The following is a 27,814-nucleotide window of genomic DNA, read 5'->3' as shown; positions in this document are numbered from 1 at the left end:
CTTGTAGGTTGCCACCTCGCTCAATAGGTCTTCAGTTGCTCAATCCTCTGGCTGCATCACATAGTCAAAATGGACCTTTTCCAGGGTACCAAAGAGTTCACCACACTGTCTACCCCCACCATAAACTTCAGCCCTGAGCCCTTTAAATCTAGCTCTTTGCTCAAACTTCTAAAGGAGTCTTGTCCCAATCTTCTGGCTTTGGTAACTTGGCCAATGGAGAGGGGAACCAGGCCTGCCCACTACTGAGTTCCAACCCAGGTACCCTACAAACAGCAGCCACATACTGCTTCCTTTAATTAGTTGCTGCTGCATTCTCTTGGCCTCTTCCCACATGGTCCTTTTACCTTCACCTGTTTTCTGAGGGTTAAAGTTCTCAAGTCTTCTCTCTCCCAGGTCCATTAAATGCAGCCTTTCAAGTTCCTTTGGCCAGAGGGGACCACTCTTCTTTACACCAGTCTGGAACTGATCTGCTAACCTCTGCAGCTTCTTTTATTTGAGCCTGCTGGGTTCTTATTGGCTGCTTCCCCGAGGCCTCTCTAGCCAGGCCTGGAGGACCCACCTTTACTGCTCCTTTCTGGGGTGGAGTGTAGTAGGCCCAGAGTGCCACAAAGGGCTAGGTACATCCCATCACAGATGGCTTTAAAATTAGCAAACACATTCAATTTTGTAATATTTTTAAAGGCTCACCTTCTGACAATATCCATCTCTTCTTTCTCCCCCAATTTGACCTACCATTGACAGAGGGTTAGTAACCTCCTTCAAACATATATTAGGGAATAGTCAACTGCTACACTGACTGGCCAAAGATGCATCAAGTTTATCAGCCTGAATCTCCTACATGGAAGTACACAGAGGTAACAAATGAACCATCAGAGAAATGGCTCAGTATGTTTTAAAATGCATATGAATCTGCCACCATTAGTAACAGAGTGAGTACAGTATTTCCAAAAACTTCTGTAACCAAAACTTGTCATAGTGTTTTACTCATCAGTTACAAAGATCCAATTACCAAATACCTTAGCTGAGAAAGCTAATATTAGAAAACATCTGGATTTCATCTGCTGTATAACTGTCAGAGGATATATACCTAACTACGTTTAAACGGTACAGTACACACTGGCAACTTTATTTCCTATCCAAAGGATAGTTCTCTTGCTGTTGCTGCTGCCACATTGGCTCATTCTGGAAGGGGAATGTAGAACCACTATACAGAAAACATGAGAGGAAAAACACAATCCACAAAGGTGGAGAAATTATTGTTGGAGAAATTAACATGTTAATCAATCATATGCTAGACATCAAAATTTACAGCATTAGGTTCCTTTCCCTCAAGCTAGATTCCTACAAATTGGGTACATAAAAATTAAATTGTGCTACAAGGTTTATATTGTCATTTTCAATAAACATAGCACAACTGGCACAGATATTACTTCATCTAATCAACAATTATTTATTGCAGTTGGGAGGGTGGGATTTCTACTGGCCTGTAGATTACTAAAACCTGTATTTTTCCTCTCTATAAACCATCAAATGTTTTATAAGTCTTCTTAATTTCTGTGATCTGACATATCTCCCAGATATCATCTGTTTGAATAAATGAATATTCAGAATAAACACTAACATTTTATTTTAGTTAATACTACGATTTAATGAACCCCTATAGGTCTATTTCTAATATAAACTGGTGTCAGCTGGTGCAATACATCTTGATGTTAATATCAACCATTATACATCTTTAGAATCACTTGTAGAGATCAAATTCCTGTGGTAAGGGTGCAAGTGAAAAAAAAAAATCTGAGCTATTGAGCCTGAAAAGCAACGTAAGTAGCAATATTCATTCGGATAACACATTGTACAACTGGGTTGTATTTGCAATAGTAAACGTTGCAGCTTTTTCCAACCTGCCTCCATCCTCAAAATGTTGGAAGATAAAATACAAGAATCTATTTAGGAGATTTTTAATGCCCCATCCTCACAAAATCCAGGTACTCCAGGTACAGTGGTCTCTCTTTTGCAGTTTTTCAAGGTCATTATTGGGCTCAATCCTGCAGCTTTTAACAAGGTAAAACTCCCATGTTATTCATGACATCCATGTAAGTTTGGTTGAGTAGGTATCACAAGACTGGGTGCATTTTGAAACTTGCAACTGGAAAATGAGGACTTTTGTGTGGGTTGATGGCCCAGAGTTTTATTAGGAGTAAGGGGAAGAATTATGCCTCAGGCAGCCAGATTGTTTAGGGGAATGCAGAAGAGTAAGGAGATTATACTGCCCTTGTACAACATAGTTCGCTCAGCAGGAGGTGGGGATTAGGCACCACACAGCTTACTGAATGCAAAGACTGCAGTTTTACCTGTCTTCTAACAGTAGGTAAAATGCATAGATGCTCCTTGCATACACTCTCCTCCCATGTTGTGAACCCGTTCAGGCCTAGGTACAATCTGGCTTTGAATGACAGCTAGGTTTTAGTGCAGCCTCATGAGCAAAACGATTAGCTTGAAGATCAGGGGAAATATACTTAGAGATCTCTAAGGAAGTGAAACTGAAAGAGCCTCTATTAAGAAGTGTTGGATAGTATTTTTCATTAAACAACCAGTGAACTTATGTAAACTGTAGTGTGTAATAGAACTGATAAAAATATGCCTGGATTAAAAAATTTCTGACAGTCTTTTTCAACCAAAGTGATTTTCCCCCCCCCCCACTTTTGGGTTGAAAAAATAGCAACCAAAAACCAACCAAAACCAACCTCCCCTCCCTCCCCCCCCCCAAAAAAAAAGAAAGAAAAAAACTAAATGTTCTGGCTTTCATAAAGATTTTCTGCCTTTGGGAAGAATTTATATGTCTATAAATTAGACATATTTATCGCATAGCATATAAAATGATTGTTTGCTCCTTCTGTAACATAGCGGTATGAACTGAATAGATTTGCTTCCAATAACCAAAATATAAATATTTAATGAATGTTCAATATATTTATCAAGCCATGAATGTTATAAAATAAAAACTATTAATAATGTTGTCAGTTGCTGTTTTCAAACATAAAAATGATGAAAATCAGACAGTTGATTTTTAATTTTTCAATACAATTTTAATTTTGAAATTAAGTTTTAAATCTGTAATTTTTACTTTGTTTAGTTGTGCGCTGAAAATAACCACAAATGAAGGGCCTGCTTCATATTATTATTTTTTGGGGGTGGGGAAGGAATTATACCTTTTCACTAGTTTTTCTTACATCATACTCTGGAAGGAAGAAAAAACACTCTCTCTATATATAATATATTTTAATAATGAGATGTGTATACATACACCACCTAGAATGCAAAACAGTAAGTGGCCTAAAGAATAGCTTGCTATAATCATGTAACTATAAATAAATTACGGGACCAATCCTGCAGTTCTTACTCCCTCCAGTAAATGGGACTGTATACATGAGAAGTATCTGTATTGCCAACACCAACCATTCAAAAACCATGAATCAGGCTCCCCAAAATCATGAGATCAGTCTAAAAACAATGTTTTGTTTAAAGGAATAAATTTGCAACTCTCTTCACTTATCTTCTAAATTTTTAAGCTTTTAGGGCCCAGTTGGGTCACATTTTCAACCATTCTTTTTGCAATCATGAGAGCTAGAACTTGATTGTTTCAAAAAAATGAAAACCGAGATTCTCTGTATTCACATTACCACAAGAGCTGTGGCTGTAAAAAATAGATCAAGTAGAGAGAGAGTTGGCAACCCGGCGTGTATGGAGCATAGAAAAGATTTGCACACGTACTTTTGTGATTTGTTACACTCCATACTACACTGCTCCTGAGCTTCTTGAGGGCACACAGGAAAGATGAGGGGAATGGCTCACACCAAATAGCAAATTACAAAAGCAAAACCAAAACTCAACAAACACAATCTACTGGAAAGAAGAAGTGAAAAGCCACAGGGCAGCATTCACTTTCATGCCAGTTGTTTTGTATGTTATAAAGTAGTTACCCTAGCAAGTGCTGCCTCATTGGTTGTTCATGTCATTTTGACGATACAAAGGATATTAAAGGAAGAAGGAACAAACACAGCATTACAGACTTACCAGCACATTTTGTGTACTTTTTCTTTGAACAGTGTTTATGAAAAAATATGCCATGTTAAACTAATGCTTTCTCTAATCATTCTTTTACTACTTTTGGTTCAAGATGGGGTTTTATCTTTCCTTGTTCCTGTTTTTGTTTTATACACCCTTTTGTCAAAAAATAAAGGGTTCGGGAAGGGAAGAATAAGGACAGCTGTGCATGCAAGGGAGAGCTGGAGATTCTGAGTTATGTCAATTTTCTCCTGTGCCACTGTTTGATTGGTAGAAGAATAGCAAAAATTGGGGATGATATTTTATAGAATAAGCCAGACAAATTCCAGCTGCCATAATTTAATCAGTCTTTCTACAGGCAAAAGGGAACATTTTCCCAAGACTATATTTCATTTCATTTCCATGCATACATATGTACTTACATGTAAGTCCCAACCAAAGGCAGCTAGAGTATACTGGGGTTCACTGATTTTCTGTTGTTACAATAAGATACTGCATCAAAATAATGATTTACAATGCAGATTACAAAACACTGATTTGCAGCAAATTACTAAATCTGTGGCTCATGATCAGCCCCATAGGTTTTAGTCAAAACCAAATTCAATTAGAATTTGTTTCACATCAGATAACATTGCCTAATCTGTTATTAGGCAGAAGATCTTTGAAAGTTAACAAGAAAAAAGTTTCATTTGATGGGTTTTTTACATGACACTGGTTAAGTTTCAATAAGTGGACTTTAAGGTTCTGACAGCATCAATGGGGAAATGTATTACCCATTCCCAGTCTCAAACACCCTGCATGTGAAGTCCTAAATATCCCTCTGTAGAACACAATGAACATCCAGGAAGGCAAAAAGAGGAGGTGATAAATGGCATTCAGCCTTTGACACTGTAGCACTAAACCTCGGCTCGTATTTGAAGATGGATTCTTTTTTTTAGACACACAATAAAGTGAAGCCAAATGGCAACAGCATATTTGGACCCACAGAAATAATCGTCATAAGCTGAAATCTCTCCTGTATGAAAAAATAATAAAGGCAAAACCTCTATGGATTGAGTGACAGGACTTTTGTTGGATTATTTGGAACAAACTGGAAATTGAAGGAATAAATTAACAGACCCAGCTCCAGACTGGTGTTGTTGTCATTAAAGATATTAAAGGTGGTGGCCTGTATTTTACAAGGCTTTGTAAGGAATGGGACAATTCTATCAATAGCAATTGATACAACTATGTCAATTTGGGCAATAGAATAATATCTAGGGTTAGGCAATAAATTAAAATCCTGTCAGTTAATTCATAGACTCAGATTAATTTGACTTGTATTGGTGTTTACAAAAGGAGCAATGGGACTGGCAGGTCCTAGTAAGGGAGTGTTGAATCATCCCACTCCAAATGCTCTTGTCTGGTGGCATTCTGTTTGTCTCCCTCATTTCCAATTTCTTCTTCCTCTTCTTCACTTTCACCTGATTCATCACTGGTCGTATCTTCCTCCTCCTCTATCTCCTCCTCACTCTCCTCTTCTACATGGCGAGGCGTTTCATATTTCTACATTATGTTAAAAAACACAGAGAAGGAAAGGCACTTTCTCACTCACTGAGCTAGGGGAACATAAAGCAATTGAACCAATAGTTTAACACCTCCTGTAACACCCATGAAAATAGTTATGTAATGGCTTGCTCCAGAAACTAATCGCTAATATATTGGGAAAGCTTGATTTTTTTTTCACTGCTACCTGGTTATTAGGGGATAAATAGAATAGAGTTAAGAAGCAAATAAGTTCTAAAACTTGAAGCTAGTGTAACAAAAAATAGAATATTGGTAAACGACTGTCATTGCTTAGCTACGCTACCCATAGCTAGCTCTTTTATCTTCAGCTCATATGTCAGTTTCTTTAGACAGGCGTTTAATTTTATTGCTCTTTTTTGAACTTTTGCCCTGACCCACTCCTTGCATTTAGTTTGTAAATATATAGTATTATCACATTTTAAAATGGACAAATTGCATTGTTGTGGGCTGCTTTAAATTGTAAGTATCTGTGTTGGGCAGGAAGTGATAAGGCAATGCTCCTCTCCTCGATCAGCCAATTTTTCACCATACCATCAAATAACAATCATATACAGGATGATATATAATAATAATAATAATGATCTATAGCAGCGGTTCTCAACCTTTTTTTCCTGAGTACCACTCGGGTCAGGTACAGTCAGGTCAAGTACCACTTGGGAAAAAAAGGGGGGGGGGGACTTTTGGCGGCGGTGGCAGGGGGGGACTTTCGGCAGCAGCGGGGTTACATGGGGGGAACAATGCGCTCTGCCGAAACCCTGCCGCCGTTTGCCCCTTTTTGGCAGCAGGGTTTTGCGGGGGTGGGGGGGATTTTCGGCAGCGGTGGGGTTTCGTGGCAGCGGGGGGGGGGAACTTTCAGCGGCGAATTTGGCAGCGTGGTACGGCTCGTGTACCACCCAGCCTTCTTCGAAGTACCACCGGTGGTATGCATACCACTGGTTGAGAACCGCTGATCTATAGGAACATAATAATTATCATTATTTGTATTATAGCCATGCCTAGAGGCCCCACCTGAGATTGAGGCCAAGTTGTGCTGGATGCTGTACATACACATCATAAGAGGCAGTCCCTGCCTTGAAGAGTGATCAAACAAAATAGGAATCTAAATAAATCCATCTTTAAAGTGTTTTTTTAAAAGTAACAAAATAAACTACTGCCTGAAATGCTAACTTCTGGAAGTGCCATGACAAGCCAGCTTTGTTGCGTACCTCCATGGGGTTGACAGTAATAGTTAGAGCAGAATCATCCCAATCCATTTCATTTTCTTTACTTCCTTCAGTGTCTGTAGAGCTGTGGTGATGTGATGTCCGAATTCTGTAGATGCCCAAAGCTATGATGAAAACTAGTATGCTGACACAGATTATTATAACCATGGTAGCCACGCTTGGAACAACTGAAAAAAATAGAATAATTTCTTTACGGAGTTGCCTATGCACCACTAAATACATTCTTTCCTCCTCTGTTCTTTCTTTACTTATACTGAGATTTTGCAACCTGCACATCACTGGTAAATATTTCCCATAATTGCATTCAGTGATGACAAGTGTTCAGAACAACTCAACGTCAGAGCGGCTGTCTGTTGATGCAAGAAGGTTAAATTGTCCTTCATCCATATTGTTCCTTTCTGCTCAGGGACAAATATTCCCAGTTCTTCCCAGGAACACAATTAGAGAATTAACTTCATTTGTGAAAATAATAGATGTCTGAAATTCTGCCATTTGCCAGTTTTAATTTTTCAACTATCTGGTAGTTTTTTTTAAAAAAACTGGCCACACAATTTCCAATAGCGTATTCTTTAACTAAAAGTGCAGCTCAAAGACAGAAGGGAACAAATATCACTTTCTTTTACACCTATGCAATGACTTCTTTTGGGCTGCACAGGGTATAAGTAAGGATCCTATGTCTTCCTTTGTTGACTGAACTGAATCACAACAAATATTGACACTTTAAATATTATGAACAATTTCTGTATAGTTAATACCTGAGCCCTGAATGCTGTTTATGCTTTCCTCTGGCTGATGAATAGACTGGAGAAACTGTGGCTGTATTACCATTTGATTTACATGCTCCATAAAATTAGAGTTGGAGTTGTGTAGGATATTAACCTGGAATAACAGAAGAACAAGAAGTGTGATATTACAAAGTGCTGTGAATTCCAGTATCATGCCTTCTGGTGTCTGAAACTGTGCCACAAAGTTCATTAGACAAGAAGATGATTATATATAGTTCAGTAGAAGATTCAAATTTCATTTTGTAGACACTGGAGACAAGATCAAATGTTTCCTTAGCCAGTAAACCTATCCCAGTTATTTTATGGTTTTACTGGGCTGGTTTGCTATTGGTAGCTCTTGAACAGACTGGAAGAATAAGGAAGCTCTCTCTTTCTTACCTCTGTGAACCAGCTCTCTCTCTGTACATCTGTCTATTAGCATTTAGATGCACCATGGAAGTCAATACCTTTTTTATTGTCTTTAAGGGGGGCAGGTTTGGACATTTATTAACTTTATTGGGCCCTTATTAACTTCGGGTGGGATTTTCTAAAGCACTCTTTACCACCCTCAGAGAGGGTATTTTTGAGTCTTGGACCACTGCTATCATGCTCTCATGTTCTCTTTACACCTGGCTTCCAATATATATAATGTCATTCTTCAGAATAACTGTAAATCATTCCAAAGATCACACCTTGACTCTACTGCAAGGATGTCCGAATGCTGTGATACCAAGGACAGAAACTACTTGCTGTTTCAATTCAATAGCACAATAACCTGCCCCAGACAAATTTTCCCTCATTCTACCATCACAAGGAGAGGACACCATGAACAGAAATTTAGGACTCCAAAGGCCTTTGATCCTTGGGTTAGAATTGGTGCATGCCTGCTGTAATGCCATCTGTTTAAACAACATATTTCTCTATTCATCCAGTTTCTCTATGAATATTTGTTGCTGCTGTTTGTCATTTCCTACTTTATGCTACTATAAAATTCATTTTCTTAGCAAGCTATGGTTTCAACACTTCATATGAAACAGAGCTTGCCCTGACCTGTAACTATGAATTTAAACAGTCCCAAACATTGTAGTGTTTGAAATGCTAATCAGGATCCAGATATGCAAATAACTTCTACTATCTTTACAAAGGACTGAATGAAAACCCCAGCTACAAACACTTCAAACTTTTGCGATAATAAAATTTTAGATCTCAATCTAGATCTAGTTTTGTGACTTGAGCTCATATTTAGTAATTGACACATCCACTTTCTTTGATTCATTTTTCTCTAGGTTTACTTCTTGAGAGGTATGAATCTTTCTTATTTCGCTATCTTTAGGATGCCTGTTTTTAAATAAAGTTCACTCTGAAAAGTGACCGTGTAAAATGGTACCCAGTTACTCAGTCTGCTCCCTGTGTGTATTCAGTTTTATATCTGCTGATGTTAGTAACTGATACGTTTTATTACTCACTCTTCTGTTAGCACTGTAGAGTCATTCCAGCGGTGGGAAATGGGGCTGAATTTTATTTTGGCTCATGCATCAACCTAATTGTTAATTAAGTTGCAAATGCATGGTTAAATTCAGCCCTCATATGCACCTATGCCACAAAACCAAAGATAATGGGGTTAGGTACAGAAGAAACCGAACAGAATCTGACCTGCAGAACGTTTATGGAACTGATCAATGATCCAGAAGGAACACAGCATGACCTTCAGAACCCAGATTACATTTACAAGGCCAGCAACTAGAACCAAACATTTTTCTTGTAAAACAAGACAAATTGTTCTGAAAATCAGTGAGATACCAACACCGAACTCTCCAATGATGCATTTAAAGTCAATTTCCACAGTAAAGTGTCCAGGTGAAAACCCAAAGAACCAACATGGTGCTCAAGATAGTGTTTCACAAATGTAAGTATTCAGGGCAGTCCTGACTATGCAATATAGCAGGTGTGCATGATACTTGTATTCCTCTTCCTTCCCTTAAAATGATATCAGAGAGCCCAAGCTAACAATTTTCAAACATTTAGTAAGATGAGCAATAGATCCAAATACTGATTATATGTCCCATTTGCCTGTGGCACGTGTAATAAGTCCCCAGGTTTTAGAAAGGATTTTTCTCACATGACAGCACATGCTGTACATGAAAAATTCTATTTGTTTCCTCTCACAGAACATTCTTCTGTAAAGGTTCCTTCAAGGAAGGAAGGAAGGAATGTAATTCTTAGCAAAAAGCAACTGCTAACCCCTTCTTTTCTCATAGTCCATATGAATACCAATAATAGGCCAGGAGGAGAGCTGAAAAAGGAAAGCAAAAGGCTGAGCAGAGGTACCAGGAATTTGTTTATTCATGGCTCATGCATGCATTTATAAAAATTTAATATATTAATTTTATTTTTTTAAAGGGCTTAATTATAGGATCTCTGGGCCTGGTCCTCTACTGCCTTCCAGTCTGTCCAGTCCTTTGTACCTGTGCAAAATGGATATAAAATGCTATCAATACCCAAAAATGTGTGTCTCTGCAACAGGGTGCACTTACCCTTCAAGGAAAGCTACAGGCTCTACACAACATGCTCTTAGTTTTAGCCCCAGAACAAGAGAATGCTGGGAGAGGAAGCACCCAGATGGATCCTGGGAATTCTAAGTTGGACAGGATATAAGAGGCAGCCTTTCCTCAGTAGAGAGAAAGAGACAGATGTGGGGGGTGGGGTCGGAAGGGGGCGTGTAATGCTGGGGAGATTCAGCAAAAGCTGGTGAAGCTAGCAGTTCAGAAGGAGCTGTGGAAGCCGTCTACAAGAGGAAGGTGGATAAAAGCATACCGAACCCAAGGAAGATGGGAGTTCTGTGACTTTTGTAAAGAGCCTTGGGGTGGAGAGAGCTAGAGGATGGTACCCAAGAATTGTGAAGTCTCCATGGAAGGGTACTATTAGAATTTACCTGCTCAAAGAGAAATTGAGGCACAGCTGGGAAAGGCAAACTGAGGCAGTAACCACCTTATAATGGAACACCTCTCACCACAAACACCAGTCCTCATTGTGTTCTTCCCTCCCCTTAAAAGCCTAGAGATATCTATTGTAAATCATGGAGCATGATTATCCTATGCACCAGCTTTGTCTCCAGTTTGGTTGAAGATGTAGCTCCAAAGCAGGATGCATTGCAGTAATCTAATATTGAGGTGACATGGGCCATGGATGACAACCACAAGGTCTGCCACCCATCAAAAAAGCCACAATCTCCTGACTAATCTGAAAAGTGACTTTCCTAGACACTGTTGTTATATGGCTAGGGACCCAGTAATTCCCCCAAATTCTATTAAAAAGTGGGTGCAACACATGATTAAGAAGGGCAGATATTATTCTTGTTCTAACTTCCAGTTGCTTCCCCCAACTACTAGTAGCAACTCAGTCAGCTAGCTGTCACCCATGACTTTGCCAGAGGGTGCCACATCAAGAGCTGTTGTTCTTAACTGAGAATCTGGATGCATGGAGAATGGAAAAGTTCTCAGGGATGCTTAAAGAGAAGTGCTGAAGTTGTTCAGTGTCTGTGACAAAAGCACTTGAGAAGCAGGAGATTCTGAGGAGAGGTGAAGCTGTAAACACAAATGAGAAATGAGAAAAACAGAATATAAGCACAGCAGCAGCTTAAATTCTCCATACATTCTAAATGCAGGATTTCATAAGAGCTTAAAAATTAAAAAGAAACTATACCAATTGTGTCATGAACTGAAAGAAGTGAAGTTCTTTGTGGCATTAAAACAGCCTTCCAAAAGCTTTTTTGTAGACACTGGAGAGCTGTGTATATGGCTGATTAGAATACCATATGGGAGCATCTGGCAGTATATCCTGTCCGGAAACCCAGGCTAAACTCAGGACTCCAAAGGAGAGGGCCCATTCCAAAGACATAAGGAAGAAAATGGGCCAGACATTCCAGGAAATTGGAGGTAAGTGATGAGCAGCAATGATTTCAAGTCTTCAGCATTTCTGGAATTATTCCCAGCCACCGTTGCCCCAATCAGTTTAGGTGACAGTGGAGCAGACAACCAATTAAATCACCAGCTGAACAGCTCACTTATGTGTGGATTTAGAATCGGATGGAGTGACCTGGTCCAATGCAATCATTCATATTCTCTCTCTATAGGCAGATTTTAAGTTATTAAAATGCAATATTTCTGTTGGCAGGATTGGATTTTTTTTTCTGTGAAATTTTATACCAAGGACTACTGCCTCCATTTGTAATGCATAAACCTGGACATACATGTAAGAAGAATTTATTCTACAGTCATATTAATCCAACTCCAGTTCCTAATGAGCAATTAGCCATATACTTTACAAGTTGCCATATCAGACTGGACTGAAAGATTATCTGGTTTTATATTATGTTTCTAGCAATCTCTAATACCAGATCATGCTATTTAAAAAAAAACAAAAAAACCATTGCCACAATTGGCACCTGGGGCCAGACTAAGGAGGACTAAATCAGCATGGAAAATGAGAAAATTGCCCCTCTCACTTGTGAAGGTCTGGCTTGAGCCCCATTATTGACATAGGGTAGGGAGGCTTGTGCTGCCCTTGCCCATGCTGTGCTTGTTTTGTTCCTCTGTAGAGAGCTTAAGCGTGCCTGGGATGTCAATCTGGCATATTCTACCAGTATGGAGTTCACTTTAAAGAAAAAAGTTGTAAACTAGAACAGATGCTGATGACGTTGAGTGAGGTCTTTGAAGTAATGCTACATACAAGAATGAAACAGCATGCTCATTTCTAGGCAGAGCTTGCAGGCCTGTGAGTTCTGGAAACACCTGCACTATCTCACATTGCTGTGGAGAGGAGGCAACAGTGTTTTGCTCATTTGCCCAGGAAAAAAACATGTGGATTCTGCTTTATTTACAATTATCAAGTTGTAAGTGAGTGTGTGAGCAGCAAATGCTGGAGAACAAAGTATTGATCCTGAGGTTGAAAGATGCAATATGTCTAATGTGTTAGACTATAAAAGTGAAGATCCTCTATAAAAAAGCCAAACTGAACCTTACCCTCATACTGACTAAGGAGGTATAAACTAATCTGGAGTGATTTCTTATTGATGAAGTAGGAAATCATTTCACTTACCATAAGTGGGTAACACTTGATGGCACAAAAAAAGCAATGTTGACAAAAAAGAAACCATAAGTGAAGTTGGAAGCAATGAGCTTGCAACATGATCCTCTCAAGCAGGAGTATAATAGTGGGACATAGATTGGAGCTCATGGAAAAAAGTCAGGATGACCTACACCTCAACTATGCCTGGAAAGGAATGTGGTTTTGCATATTAGTGTCAAGTGAAAGTTCATCTTGTTATATACTGCTGAGTAGGCTAGACAGAACACCATCCCTTCAGTATTCCCAACGAGAATTCATTACTCTTTCATTACAGCATCCAAAATGTGGTAGGTGTTGTGCAAACACAGGAGCACTCAGTTCCTGCCCTGAAGCACAAGGGAAAAAACGTAGCTAGTCAATACTAGAGGGAAAGTTTTGGTAAAAATGCATCTTTGCATTACTCACCTCCAAGTTAAAGTCATTACTAGTGTAACGTCCATTCAGCTCTGAGCATTTGATCCTGAACTTTCTATCAAAGATGTTGGAAGTATGCCAATTGCGATATCGAACCTGTTGAAGCACCTGTTCATAGTTTCTCATTGTGTCCACACCTGAATCAGTAACACAACATGAATAAATACCAGGAAATGTTCAAGAGGCAAACATTGTAGAAACCCTTTTGTGTTTTCTCTAAGAGGGAAATCACATGTTCTAATTAAGAAAATTAAGTGGCTAGAACAACTTGAATATGTCAAAAGATTCTAGTTCATATCAAGTCAAGTGAGCAATTTTAGGACTTAAAGTTCCTGAAGAAAAAAACCCTTATTTTCACACTAGAGGAAAAAAGCAAATATACAGACATAGAACAAATAATGTAGTAACTTCAACCATTACTGTATGGCCTTCAATGGGTCAGATAGTGATTAACATTTGCGTGAGAACACCAAGGAACCCCCCTCATTGTCATATGCCATGTCAGGGCTTGTTAAAGGGAGCATACGTTCTGTGCCCCCATATGTTCCTGGGGGGCTCACCTCGGGGGCATAAAAAGGTGGGGCTATGGCCATGCTGACTTCTAAAGGATGAACCAGTTACCCAAGGGAGCAGGCTTTACCAGACACTCCCCATGTACACCTGGGAGCTGAGGGTGGAATTGTGCTTTTCTGAGGCACAATCCCTTATTGAGCTCCCTCTGGATAGTGTGGCTTAGGTCTGCTCCGTCCCTTACACAAAGTGGTACCTTAAAGGCAAAAACGTAGCCCTTTCCCTTTTAAGAATGTAATTAAAATGCAAATGGCCCATTAGCATACCATAGATAGAATACCCTGCTGTGGAGTTTGTGGCATCTAGATGTTTTCCTTGAAGCTCCTTATGATCCAGTTCTAAACACTCCTGTCTGGTATCTAGTTCCACACCAATGACCAAAATGTCACAGAAATCCAGGTTATGAAGCATCTCCTCTAGCACTATTGGCTTATGGACTGTAAACACGTGGAATGGACCATACAGAAATAAGAAACAAAATCAGAGAAAAAACAGTCACAAAAGAGATTTATAATATAAGATGGTTTGCACAAGGCTGTCAGCTTTCAAAGGGACTGGCTGAATCATTCTAAGCATGTATTGAACATTGGCTACAGCATGCAAGACAAAAGCTAGAAATCTTCACTACTCAGATGTGATGGTCAAGGGGCACATAAATATCAAGACAGATCCAAAATATAGCAAACTGTAATAAAAAGCACATAGGAATATGTCAGAAATATAACATTGAAACATGATTTTAGAATTAAATTCACAGGTTAACAATTTTGCTTTTCAATATTGTATTGACATCAGCCTGGTATTACTTGATACAATACATTACTACATGTGCCAAAGAGCTGTGAATATAAATCTTTCTTTCTGTGATCGCATGATTCTCTCAATTATTCTATGGCCCATAAAGAATTTTGTATTACAGAGGATGCTATGCTAATCTGTCCAAGAACTAGCACGGTCATAAACCACAATATCAAATGATCACACATTTTCCTGGCTCAAAGTAATTGAGTTGTAAACTGACTGTCCTTCAGTGAGTAGGATAAAATCTATCCTGTCACAGAAGAGTCAGATGCATATTTAATATTTTAATTCTCTGGTCCACTTAGCACAAAGTGGCTGGAATACTGGCTTAACTGGCTCCCTGAAGATGCCCTTTGCATAATATAAATCTTTGGAATCACAGCAACCGTCATCCCTCCTCAGGCTCTCAGTTTAGGGGGTGTTCCCAGGAGGAAGGGATTAAAGTTAGAACCATCCCATTCCCTGGCAACCTTCAACTGCTGCTATAACCCATGAGAGTAGTGGATTGCTAGGCATAGCCTTGAGGCGCTTCTACATTGTACCAGAGATTCATCAACCCCAGAACAGTGGGGGTGGGGAAAGAGCAAAGATGTCAGCATCAACTTTGCCTCAACTTCCTCAGTGGGGCCAAGTGTATCTCTGCTGCAGCTGGGGATCTAGCCTTATATAGCCTGTTGTGCAGCTTTTCTAAAATCAGCAAAAGACTTCCTGAACTTAGCAAGAGTCATAGTTACCTTTGTACATCTATCCATCGATGACAGTGATTGAGTGCAAGAATGATTCAAGCCGCGTAACATGGTACTTATAACGAATCATAATTAAATATTGTTTGCAAAAATGGAATGTTTTCCAACAAAGGTTGCAACAATTTAAGTGATAGATAGTTTATCCAGCCATTTTTTTTACCATTGTTAATAGATAATGCAATGAGGTAACATTTTCAAAAATGCCTAAGTGATTTAGAGACCTAAATTAATTGGACCTAGATTCATAAATCACTTACGGACAAGGTGGATAAAAATTGATGAATTAAAAAAAAAAATTTAAACAATTAAATGTGATTTTTTTATTTAAATTAAAAGCAGGGTTTTTTTGTTTTTTTTTTAAACAAATAATTAAAATTCAGTTTGAAGTTGATAACCTGGGTTAATCCCTTCATTTATTATAATCTATTTCAATAATTTAAATTAAATACAAAAAATAATAAGTACAGGTTTTATGGCAAGTTCTAAAGCAAGTCAACCACTGAATTGGGTGAAGCCACTGACTTAACACCTGAAAACAGAGTTTGTTGCGGTATTAAACCAGCTTTTGATAGCAGTAGCCTATTCTGAATGTGCAGAGAGAATATTTTCTTCATTTTAATTTATTCAGCTAGTTCAGTTCAATGACTAGTTCATTCAAAGTTAAGAAACCCACTTGAAGTTGAAAAAGCAGGTAAGCTTCTTTTCCTCTTCCAATCTATGAAAACAACAACTAGGTTCAAGAAGATGAGATCTACTAGTTCTAAAATATTGAAGGACATGGTGACTAGAAATAATAAGTTCAATTCACTAACTACTCAACTTCATTTGTTTAATAAATTAGTTTTAAATACAAAATGCTTTTGATAATTTTTTTATCCATTTAGCACATTTAAGATAGCTTTAGTTAATAAAAATAAAAATATTGTTTTTGTACAATTTAATTGGATTTGAATTTCCAACCATACAGAGCTTGACAGAAATCTCAAGTTAAAATGAATCAACCTCTAGTAAAAATTTAAACTATATAATTACTCAATCAATATAGTGTATCCTTCTGATTAGCAAGAAGAAGCACAACATTTCATTAAAAGACTATTTAGTTGCAAATCAAATGTTTTAATGGTTACCCATCAGTGAGAATCAATCTTCTCTTAGCAAAATAACTAAAAAGTACAAATCCAAAACACAATTAAAATCAATGACTTAAAACAAGGTTTCCTGCTTGCTGATTTAAATTACTATTAAAATTGGTGATTTAAATTGCTTTGATTTAAATCAATCTGCCCTGCTTAGGGCTAGATTTTCAAAGGTATTTAGGTGCCTAAAGATGAAAATTCAGGCCTAGTGGGATTTTCAAAAGCATCTAGGCACTTAAGTGCCTAACTCCAATTGGGGGTTTAGTACTTTTGAAAATCCCACTGGGCAACTACATACATTTTAAAATCTGTCCCTTAGGCATTTTTACTCATAATGCACAAAGACATGCAACTGCATGTCTTCAGAGTTCTTAACAAGCAAAATCATAGAATCATAGAAGATTAGGGTTGGAAGGGACCTTAGGAGGTCATCTAGTCCAACCCCCTGCTCAAAGCAGGATCAACCCCAACTAAATCATCTCAGCCAGGGCTTTGTCAAGCCGGGCCTTAAAAACCTCTAAGGATGGAGATTCCACCACCTCCCTAGGTAACCCATTCCAGTGCTTCACCACCATCCTAGTGAAAAAGTTTTCCGAATATCCAACCTTGACTTCCCCCACTGCAACTTGAGACCATTGCTCCTTGTTGTGTCATCTGCCACCACTGAGAATAGCCTAGCTCCATCCTCCCTGGAACCTCCCTTCAGGTAATTGAATGCTGCTATCAAATCCCCCCTCACTTTTCTCTTCTGCAGACTAAATAAGCCTGGTTCTCTCAGCCTCTCCTCATAAGTCCCTGCCCCCTAATCATTTGCACTCCATTGACTCTCTCCAATTTGTCCACATCCTTCCTATAGGGGGGGGCCCAAAACTGGACTCAGTACTCCAAATGTGGCCTCACCAGTGCCTAATAGAAGAGAATAATCACTTCCTGCGATCCGCTAGCAAAACTCCTACTCATGCAGTCCAGTATGCCGTTAGCCTTCTTGGCAACAAAGGCACATTGTTGACTCATATCCAGCTTTTTATCCACTGTAACCCCCAGGCCCTTTTCTGCAGAACTGCTGCTTAGCTAGTCGGTCCCCAGTCTGTAACAGAGCATGGGATTCTTCTCTTTTAAGTGCAGGACTCTGCATTGTCCTTGTTGAACCTCCTCAGATTTCTTTTGGTCCAATCCCCTAATTTGTCTAGGTTTCTCTCTATCCTAATCCTACTGTCCAGCGTATCTACCACTCCCCGCAGCTTAGTGTCATCCACAAGCTTGCTGAAGGTGCCATCCACCCTATCCTCCAGATCATTAATGAAGATGTTGAACAAAATGGGCCCCAGGACCGACCCCTGGGGCATTCTGCTTGATACCGGCTGCCAACTAGAAAATGAATGATCATCCTTTTTCTGAACAGGTGCATTTTTATTTATTACATTGCATGCAGTGCACACTCTGATCTAGAATACTTTCTGGCTTTTGGAGGGCAGATACAGTTTAAGGCAACCGATAATTAGGATTATTACAGAAAAATGCTTCTGGGAGCCAGTGCTCCTAAACCTGTATATCATTAGCAATTTAAGCTTTTATGTGAGATGTACAAATAGTTGCCTATTTTGTTGAACTGAGAAATATAGCTGTGGATGATTCCTAAAACATCTGGTTAATGGTGTTTTAATTAAACTTCACAACAGCAGCCAAAAGAGAGACAATTTTTTGTGATACCTTATTGGTATTTCCTAATGTTTACCTACCACTGAATTAGTCAGGCTATTTCATGTTAACTTTGTTGATCATAATAAGTATGCTGGTCAAAACCACAATGTAAATTTTTAAAAATAGTTTAGAGGAATTATACTTAATAAAAATACACACAGTAGGCCTGCAAATCTGTGCCTGAGGATCTATGCATTTATTTAAAAAAAATTTTGAGATACACATTAAAATTGTTTAAATCCTAGACTGTGAGCTCTCTAGGGCAGGGACTGTCTGTGTTATTTCTGTGTACTGTATCTAGGACAATAAGGCCTCAACTCCTGTTGGGGCATGACTGCAGTAGAAGTAACAATGCAGAAAACAAATGCACAAACCTCTATCATTTTCTTTAAAGTCCACAGGATGTTCCACTTTGGTGACTGTGCTGACAATTCTGATATCTGGTAACAGAATTACTCCTCTTTCACTTTCAAATTGCGTAGCTGGTCTAGCAAAGTGGTCCATTCCACTAATTGTGATCTTGGGCTCATTGGCCTGAAACACCATTACATAGGCATCTATATCTGGGATACTAATGCAGACATCTTCACCAAAACATCTGAAAAATATATTATTCATTAATTGCATGGAACAGTTGTCAGGTGAAATTCCTCCCTGGGTAGAGGCATGCGGTATAAAGCAAGCCAGCATGGCTACCTCACCCACTCTTTCTATGCATGTTTTTATCTTTGCTTTCTATTGCTCAATGCCCATCTAATTAATTTTTGTGCTTATTGCCCCTTGTTATTTAAACTGCCTGTGCACCCAGATAAGTTCATTTCATATTGTGATTCAGCAGGATCCTCTTTCTGTACTCATGCTGCCATGTATAAAAGTTAGCGAACTGTGGTACTAACGGTTCAGGGTTGCAGAATTCACGTGTGCCTATATGCAAATGTTCACAACTACTGGAATTACTTTGAGTAGTTAGCACCTCAATGGCAACTGCAATTGTTAGTAAGGTCAGTATGCAAGTAACATTTAGACATTTAATTAGCCTTTAACAAAGCAGTCAATGGTTAAAAATTAAAGTTAATTTGATAGCAACTAAGTGTTGTAAGCAAAACATTAGAAACTCAAATTGATATTTAATAGATATAACATAGTTATCTTGTTAAATGTGAATCAAGAATCTAATCATCCATTTAAACTGAATGCATCACGGGCTCAGTGCTGCACTTTGTAAACACCGATAACGCCCATTGAAGTCTATATGTACAAGGACTGGAAGTCTGGTCCTTTAAGCATGCAGAGCTGTTATTACTATACTGTGATAGTTGTGTGACAATAGTAGGATACAATAATTTCTACTTTGTTCAAGATACCCCAGTGTTACAGAGATTGTGGCTCTATCGGGATATAGGCAAGGGTTATTTCTAGCAGAGAGGCTCTGCCCCTGTTGATGTAACCTCTATTTATTATAACAGGCCTGATTTAAAAGTTATGGCTCTAATTATGTCAGAAGAAACCTTAATCAATTGGATTCTATTCTCTATTGACATTCAACTGACATAAAACATACACATGCACTCTTCAATATAGACTGAATGCTTCAGACTCCAAATGATACACAACTAAATTACATATATAAAAAGTCATCATAAAAGCAAAACATAAGAAACCCACAAAGTAATTCAGTATAAAAGCAAAGGCAACTCATGCCTTATGCTAGATAATGTAAAGGTATAGTTTAAATATCAACATATTTTAATTCACATTCTATGTTAACTAATTGAATTAAAAATATAACTAATCTAATCAGTTTAACTGAATGTAACTTACTGGACTTTAGATGAGACTTTAAGACGCCGTACGCCTGCAGTAGGGAACTGTCTAGAGTTAATATACGAGACCTTTTGGAGAGCTTGATTTATATTCTCAGTGTCATCTCCTTCCATGACAAGGACTGACTGGGAAGGGTTGAAGTGATACTGGGGGAAATGCATATAATTAGTATTTAGGGTAGCAGGTGGCTAACACACTTCTAAGGAATTATTTAGAGAGACTGGCTAAAACCTAACAATTTAATAAACAAATGTTGTGAGTAGTTAATATTAGTTATGTACATATATAGCTCTCAGGAGCAAGTACCCACCAGATGCTCATCTATCAAACATCTTAGTAATTGTTATTACTATAGTTAACCATATAGTAAATTAGAAGACAGTCAAATTACTGTGAATCTAGACTATGTACCCAGCTGCTCATGTTTTTGAAATTCGACTTTTCATAAATGCATCATATTATTATTATAGGATATGCTTGGAAAAATGTATTGCTGATAGAAATTAATTGGATTTAAGAGTTATGCCAGATGCAAATTGTTCTTCTTTGTTTTTCCTTCCTCTGTGTATTTGTTGTTATTCCAATCCACCTTTGAGCTATTTTTCTGCATGAGTAAACAAAGCAATTAAACTTTCCTTTCCACAAACCCAGCAATGACAGCCACAACCAAAGGGATCTCCTATCTCTGTCTCATGATCACTGGAGTGATGACTATGTAAACTGGGGCTTCCTCCTGCATAAAACCAGCTGCTCATCTGAGCCGACAGGTCTTATTAGAGGATCATCGGTTGTCCTTGTAGTTCTGCCAACCTTTCCCTAGTTCGAAAGACAGAAAACAAAAACGTAGTAGAATGTAGAAGCACAGTCGATCTATGTGAATTGTAAATGCTGATTGCTTTTATCATCACCAAGACTGTAAGGCTTATTTACATGATGGGATCATGCACACTACAGGGGTGTGATTTCTAAAGCACACTAATGCATTAATTGGTTCTGTAGATCCCGCTCATATGCATTACATCTTCCTGAGTATGCTTTAATGGAGTGCTGTGTGAAACAGTACAATATTAAAGCATAAGAGGCAACCTGTGATGTGCAGCAGCAGGGTCTGTATGGGCCGATTAACATGTAACACATCAGGGCACTGTATAAACCACATCCTTGGAGTGTGCATTACCACATTGTGTAGATGAGCCCTAGTTCTATGATTCATTGAGAGACAAATAAGTTTGTGTTCTGCCTTTTTTGTGTGTTTGGTGTGTGAGTGTGAGTGAGAGTTTGGTGCTGTTAATTTCCTTCTGCAAGATGTCTATTAATCAGGTCAGTGAACCATCTGTGCTGCCCATAAAACCTGATCACACTTCTGAGTTTACATCCTCCCTCTTAGGCTCCATAAAACATAAGGAAACTAATACCAAATGTCCTGTCATTCCGTGTAGTCTCTTTGCAAGGCTGACTGTTGATTATGTGAACATATTTTATAGGTTATATCACACAAACCTCTACATTTTTAAAGAAAAAGGTTTGAAAGATGAAGATTAAATAGAATGTGAAGATCAGAGAGACAGGGCAAGCTTTGAGCTGAGTAGAAAGGGAGACTTAGGTTCAAGCCTTGTGTATAAACGTCATGAACCATTTCAGAGGTTTTCTACAGAAGAATGTACTAACACTACACATGAATATGCATATCACGTTTTAGCTGTAGACTAGCAACAACAGAGAATGATATTAGCAAAGGGAGACTCAAGCTAGCTAGTTAACTTAATGACTCAGGTGCAAAAGCTCTGGAATGGTGCCAAAAGGAGTGGAAGAAAGTCCTAGTCTGGGCTGTTTATGTCTCTCTCTAGGAGGGAGGGGAGAGAGAAGTTAAAAATAGCATAGACAGTGTCTCCAAGGTCTGTGGTGGATATATGAAAATAAGGCTATGGTAGGAGCAAGAAGACCAAACATTGCAACATTAGAAATCTTGTGATAGTATTAAACGATCTTTCCTACATAAATATAAAGGGATCAAAGGGACCAATTAACAATCATATTGACTTTTAACCAGGGCTAATGTCATTTTCTTTCAGGAGCAGGTATCATTCAAATATCCATATTGTACATATCCATGAGCAGTCACATACAATATCTGATGTCTGATATCAGGTGTGTTACTTTGGGACAGCTTTACTAATTTATTTATTGTTTGCCCTAGGTCAGGTGCCAATTGTGCCTCTTTCATCTGTTTCTCTCCCTCTTGGCCCAGTCAGGAAACCCTGCCTGGTGCATCTCTGACTGATTTTTTCTATTTTTGCCTCCTGCTGTCAACTCTGACTGTAAGACTGGTTGGGGAGGTAAAATGAAAGAAGCACCTTAAAAGAAACACCATGCCACTACTGTAATTCTGAAATTTAAAATGTTTTGAAGTTCAGTGTGGGAAAGACAAAAAAAATTCCCTTGACTTCATTTTTCCTTCACCCACTGCTGGTTCATAGAGAGAAGCATTCACCCATGCTGGAGCTGCAGTGGGAAGCAAAACTGAGGAGAGTTTTTTCCACCCAAACCTGATACCACAGGCTACTATAATACTGTGAATTTCAAAATGACAACAGGGGTGCAACAACTAATTATGTTTTTAATCACCATGACCCAATTATAAGATGATTTATGACATAAATTCCAGCATACATTTACTGGTATATATTTGCAAGGAAACAGAATTTTCTAGTAAACAGCTTTACGTTACATCCATAATCTTAATTTTTAAGGGACTTGGCTAACAGATTTACTCAATTGCTGGGATAGAAGTCCGATGAAATCATTAATGCTCTCACTATAATAAATAAACATGGAAATAGAATACATTATAAATACTTTTCAGTATTTAAAGGCTGGTGCCACCAAAAAAACCAAAACAAAAAACGGTTTCATGCAATATGATTTACCTAGGAAAGAATGAGATGGTGAAAGATGTAGCCATCCAACACTGACATTTTTTAGGTTTAAAGTTAGAAGTAGGTGAATAGCTGTTTTTCAGTTCTCTGGAAATTCCAGGGGAAAAAAATTGGTTTGACCAAACTGAAAAGAATTTTTTTTTTCAGTATTTTCAGCTAATCAGAAAAGTTGACAAATTTCATTTTGGGTTAAATGAAACATTTAATTCAATCCAAAACAAAACATTTCATTTCTGGATATTTTTAATAAAAGTGAAGGAAAATGAAGGACCATATTTAAAACACTACTGGGGGAAGTGGTGGTAGTGGTGTTCCACTTTATATAAAATGCTTGAATAGTTATTGGTCCAAAGAGAGTGAGAATGAGGACATTCATCTGGGATGTGGGAAACCTAAGTTCAAGTCCCCGATCCTTTGACTATTTAGTTATGTACACAAAGTGAAACAGCTTGAACAGGAGAGACAAAAAGAACCACCCCAGCATAGCCAAAAGCCTCGTGATTAGGGCACTCACTTTGAAGGTGGGAGACCTGGGTTCAAGACTACTGGGTATCAGGGGCTACTATTACCTCCTCCTCTGTTGGTTTTGTGATTGGCACATAAATTCCCTTGTGAATATTGGGCCCCTCTCCAAAAAAAAAAATTTTTTTTTTAATTTGAAACTATTTGGCAAATTTGTATCAAATTTGTGAATAGCTTCAGCAAACCTGAAACTCCATTTTTCAGTGAATAAATTATTTGTTCAAAATCTTTCATCAAATTCAAGTTTAAAGACAGCAAAACAATCTTATCTTTACCACATATAGCTGTCTAACTCCTGCAACTGTTACTCATGTTAAGAATTACCTGTTCTCACAAGTAAAGGTTGAAGAATCTGGTCTTAAGTTTGCACATGCAATTTAAATTTTGCCCCACAGTCTGCAGATACAACAAATCTAGAGTACAACATTACTTCTTTTCTAGATTCAAGTGTAGCCTCTTGTATCTCTGTGTACTACTCAGTATATGCCCGATTTGGCATATGCCAGAGCCCACACAAGTAATTTATCTGAAAAATACACAGTAATAGTACTTTCACAACATACTATAGATTAAAATATAACAGCACAGTAACAAAGACAATTTGTTGTCAGGTGGAGGGCACTTAATTTTGCAGTTAAATTACCTCCCTAGTTAATTATTGAATTCTCTGTTCTGCTCCTAAGGAAGGTTGCACTGTGATAATCTATGCTGCTAAAATAGCTCAATACCAGTGATCTGGCTGACTCCCCAAAATACTTCAAAGCAAGATTGTGCTGCTGATTAAAAAGAAAATGTATAGTACTTGGGACCCGAGAAAATTGTTAAATACTCTTCTGTCTCATATTTTGTTATCTAACAAATCTGTCAGTAAATAGAACTATTCTGGAATATTCTGACTAATTAGTGTAAGCATAAAAGGATGAAAATGACATTCAAGATGCATATGCAAGATAGGTACGCATATCCAAGAAAGTAGAGACCACTATGGGTGAAATCCTGGCCCCACTGAAGTCATAGGAATTTTACCATTGATTTCAATAGGGCCAGGATTTTGCCCTATATTGTATTACTTTAATAACATGATTATGTTTTAAAAGACTATAATGTAATGTGTATGTACAATGGACACAGTTAAGGTTGTGCATGCAAATTTAACTTGAGCATTTCCTGACTTTTGGGTGCTTAATTAATATATTTTGAATCTAATAGTGCTAACACACTCAGCCTGGTTTGCTGAGTTGCCACAGATGAAAGGATATTTTACTTATGTTTTCTGTCACTTTAAATACATCAGTTGCGAGAACCATGTCTATTTTTGTAAAGAGTACCAAAACAGGGCTTTGACAGTATGACCTGGAAATTCTTAGGCACTGTGATATACCTGTGGTGCCTTACTTTCTAAGTGTGTATTATTGAAATAATGAAAATATTTTTCTTTGCAGTGTCACAGATCCTCTCCTGTTGTGCTTTTTCTTTGCATGACTTTATGGGAAATTATATTGCTTCTAGGAGTACATTTGTACAGTGTGTACTCTACCTTAGTCTCTCCACTTCATATATTAGCTCTAAATATTATCAAAGATGATGTTGGTTCATCCCTCACCTTTATTCCTTGGCCAAGACTCTCAAGAGAATTAATATCCAGACCTTCCTTGCAGGCCTGCAAACAGGAAATCACTTTCTGACTCTCAATTTTGCCCGGCCGTATAGTGAGGCTGGCAAGGCTGCCATGGAAATATTGAGCAAATCTGGGTTTAGCAACTTCACCTCCTAGAAGAAATGGAATGCAAAATTATTTTGTTGCTAATACACAAATACGGGTATTCTAATAACTCGTCTTACAATATTGTAACATACAAATATAGATTTGATACCCATTTTAGTCAAATGCTGTTAACATTCTGCAAACCAATTACTATGTTTGAGTGAACCGAATCCTAACTAGAATATGCTTTGTGCATTGTTCTGATGGCATCCAGTTACACCATTATATTTCAGGTTTTGTCTGCATTTCCATTGTAGTAAACTGCTATTTTCAGAGGTTTATAAATCTGCTTAAAAAATGCACTCGTTGTTGAAACATAGCATAAAAAGTCCTTGCCCAGGAAAGCATTGTTATTTCAGAATATGGGAATAAAAATCTACCTGACCAATTTTAATTTAAACAGGATGCAAACAAGTTAAATTAAATATAACATTTTAATCGATTTTATACACCATTTTGTGCTTGCATAGACTAAACATGGATTTCATAATATTGTGCAGGCAATGTATTTGTTTGTATTTATATTTATTTTTATTTTTCTAAACACTTGTCCATCACAACAATCTCTAACAGCATGTGCATTGTTTTTTTGTTTTTTTTAAAATGCAATATTAGTTATACAATCTTAATTAAAAATAGATTCCATCCAGAAATTTAGTTTAGTTATAAATTAACATAAGCATTGCCCAATTTCATCCCCTCAAGCAATCCTGAAAGAAAAGATAGGGTAATCACTGTATCCTGGAAGTCAACAAGACTTGGTCTCATGACTTTAGCAAAGCTTTTGATACGGTTTCTCACAGTATTCTTATCAGCAAGTTAAAGAAGTATGGGTTGAATGAAAGGACTATAAAATGGATAGTGAACTGGCTAGAGCATAGGGCTCAACGAGTAGTGATCAATGGCTCCATGTCTAGCTGGCAACCGGTCACAAGCGGAGTTCCCCAGGGGTCGGTCCTGGGGCCGGTTTTGTTCAACATCTTTATTAATGATCTGGAGGATGGGGTAGATTGCACCCTCAGCAAGTTTGCGGACGACACTAAGCTGGGGGGAGTGGTAGATACCCTGCAAGGTAGGGATAGGATACAGAGTGACCTAAACAAACTGGAGGATTGGGCCAAAAGAAATCTAATGAGGTTCAACAAAGATAAGTGCAGAGTCCTCCACTTAGGAAGGAAGAATCCCATGCACAGCTATAGACTGGGGACCGACGAACTGGGCAGCAGCTCTGCAGAAAGGGACCTGGGGGTAACGGTGGATAAAAAGCTGGATATGAGTCAGCAGTGTGCCCTGGTTGTCAAGAAGGCCAATGGCATATTGGGCTGCATTAGGAGGGGCATTGCTAGCAGGTCACGGGAAGGGATTATTCCCCTCTATTCGGCATTGGTGAGGCCGCATTTAGAATATTGTGTCCAGTTTTGGGCCCCCCAATACAAAAAGGATGTGGACAAGTTGGAGAGAGTCCAGCGGAGGGCAACAAAAATGATTAGGGGGTTGGAGCACAGGACTTATGAGGAGAGGCTGAGGGAACTGGGCTTGTTTAGTCTGCAAAAGAGAAGAGTGAGGGGGGATTTGATAGCGGCCTTTAACTACCTGAAAGGGGGTTCTAGGGAGGATGGGGCTAGGCTGTTCTCGGTGGTGGCAGATGACAGAACAAGGAGCAACGGTCTCAAGTTGCAGGGAGGGAGGTCTAGGTTGGACATTAGGAAAAAGTTTTTTACTAGGAGGGTGGTGAAGCACTGGAATGGGTTACCTAGGGAGGTGGTGGAATCTCCATCCTTAGAGGTTTTTAAGCTGCGGCTTGACAAAGCCCTGGTTGGGATGATATAGCAGAGGTTAGTCCTGCTTTGAGCAGGGGGTTGGACTAGATGACCTCCTGAGGTCCCTTCCAACTCTAATATTCTATGATTCTATGATTCTATGATTCTAAGACTAACATGAGAAGTGAATTCCAGAGTTGAGGCCTTCCACTGTGTACACCCTGCCTCTATACCCCAAACATACCAACCATTACTAGATTTGATTGAGTTGGCTAACCAACTGCCATGAACGTTTAGGAGAAAAGAGGCAGTTTCTCAGGATTCAAATCCTACCGGGCTGCAAACAACATGGATTACCTCCAGAAGAGAACAGAAAGTCATGGATGGATTGGGATACTATAGTCAAATCAGGCCACTTCACTACACCAAATACAGCATTTGAGTGGTCTTCAAATATAGCATAATTTTTAATAGACAACAATAAATGTTAACATCCACCATTTGCAAGTAATTGGAGTTACTGAGCTATTCCCTGCATTTTGTATGGATCTTCTTATTTGCTTCCAGGTACATTTCTAGACATTGATATCTAAAGCTTTGAGACCCCCCCCCTCACCCCCCTCAGCACAGTACTTACTACAGAGAAGACCACAGTTATTTCATATATATATAGGACAATACATATTTGAGTAATGGGGATGGGGAAGGTTTTGAAGACATAAATTTGGGATCGCTTCATTGGGATCGCAGTCATGGGAACGGACACCTCACCATGTGCTCTGAGATGCTTTCCTCAGCCAAAGAGCATCACCCTTCACACTTCTCTGATGACATCATAAACAGCATCACTATTTATCTCAAAGAAAACTCCCCACAGTGAGAAAAAAAATCAAC

At 38.5% G+C, this 27,814-nt stretch overlaps 1 protein-coding gene across 1 annotated transcript in view; it reads right to left on the bottom strand.

Annotated features, from left to right (window-relative positions):
• Positions 1-3,262: 3,262 nt before the first annotated feature.
• Positions 3,263-27,814, bottom strand: part of CLSTN2 (calsyntenin 2) — a 367,428-nt gene continuing 342,876 nt past the window's right edge. Inside the window, exons 10-17 of the mRNA XM_067538949.1 lie at positions 24,999-25,165; positions 19,935-20,083; positions 18,488-18,711; positions 13,996-14,166; positions 13,151-13,296; positions 7,610-7,733; positions 6,837-7,021; positions 3,263-5,610 (exon numbers count right to left, since the gene is read on the bottom strand). Of these exons, the coding sequence (XP_067395050.1) occupies positions 5,425-5,610; positions 6,837-7,021; positions 7,610-7,733; positions 13,151-13,296; positions 13,996-14,166; positions 18,488-18,711; positions 19,935-20,083; positions 24,999-25,165 (1,352 nt within the window). The 3' untranslated portion in view covers positions 3,263-5,424. The remainder of the gene's footprint in view (positions 5,611-6,836; positions 7,022-7,609; positions 7,734-13,150; positions 13,297-13,995; positions 14,167-18,487; positions 18,712-19,934; positions 20,084-24,998; positions 25,166-27,814) is intronic.

Source organism: Emydura macquarii, unplaced genomic scaffold (genome assembly GCF_026122565.2).
Source record: "Emydura macquarii macquarii isolate MOO-44397 ecotype Brisbane River unplaced genomic scaffold, CSIRO-AGI_Emac_v2 contig_499, whole genome shotgun sequence".
NCBI classification, from domain to species: domain Eukaryota; kingdom Metazoa; phylum Chordata; order Testudines; family Chelidae; genus Emydura; species Emydura macquarii.
The sequence above is the reverse complement of the archived record's forward strand: the minus strand, read 5'-3'. Positions and strand labels throughout refer to the sequence as shown.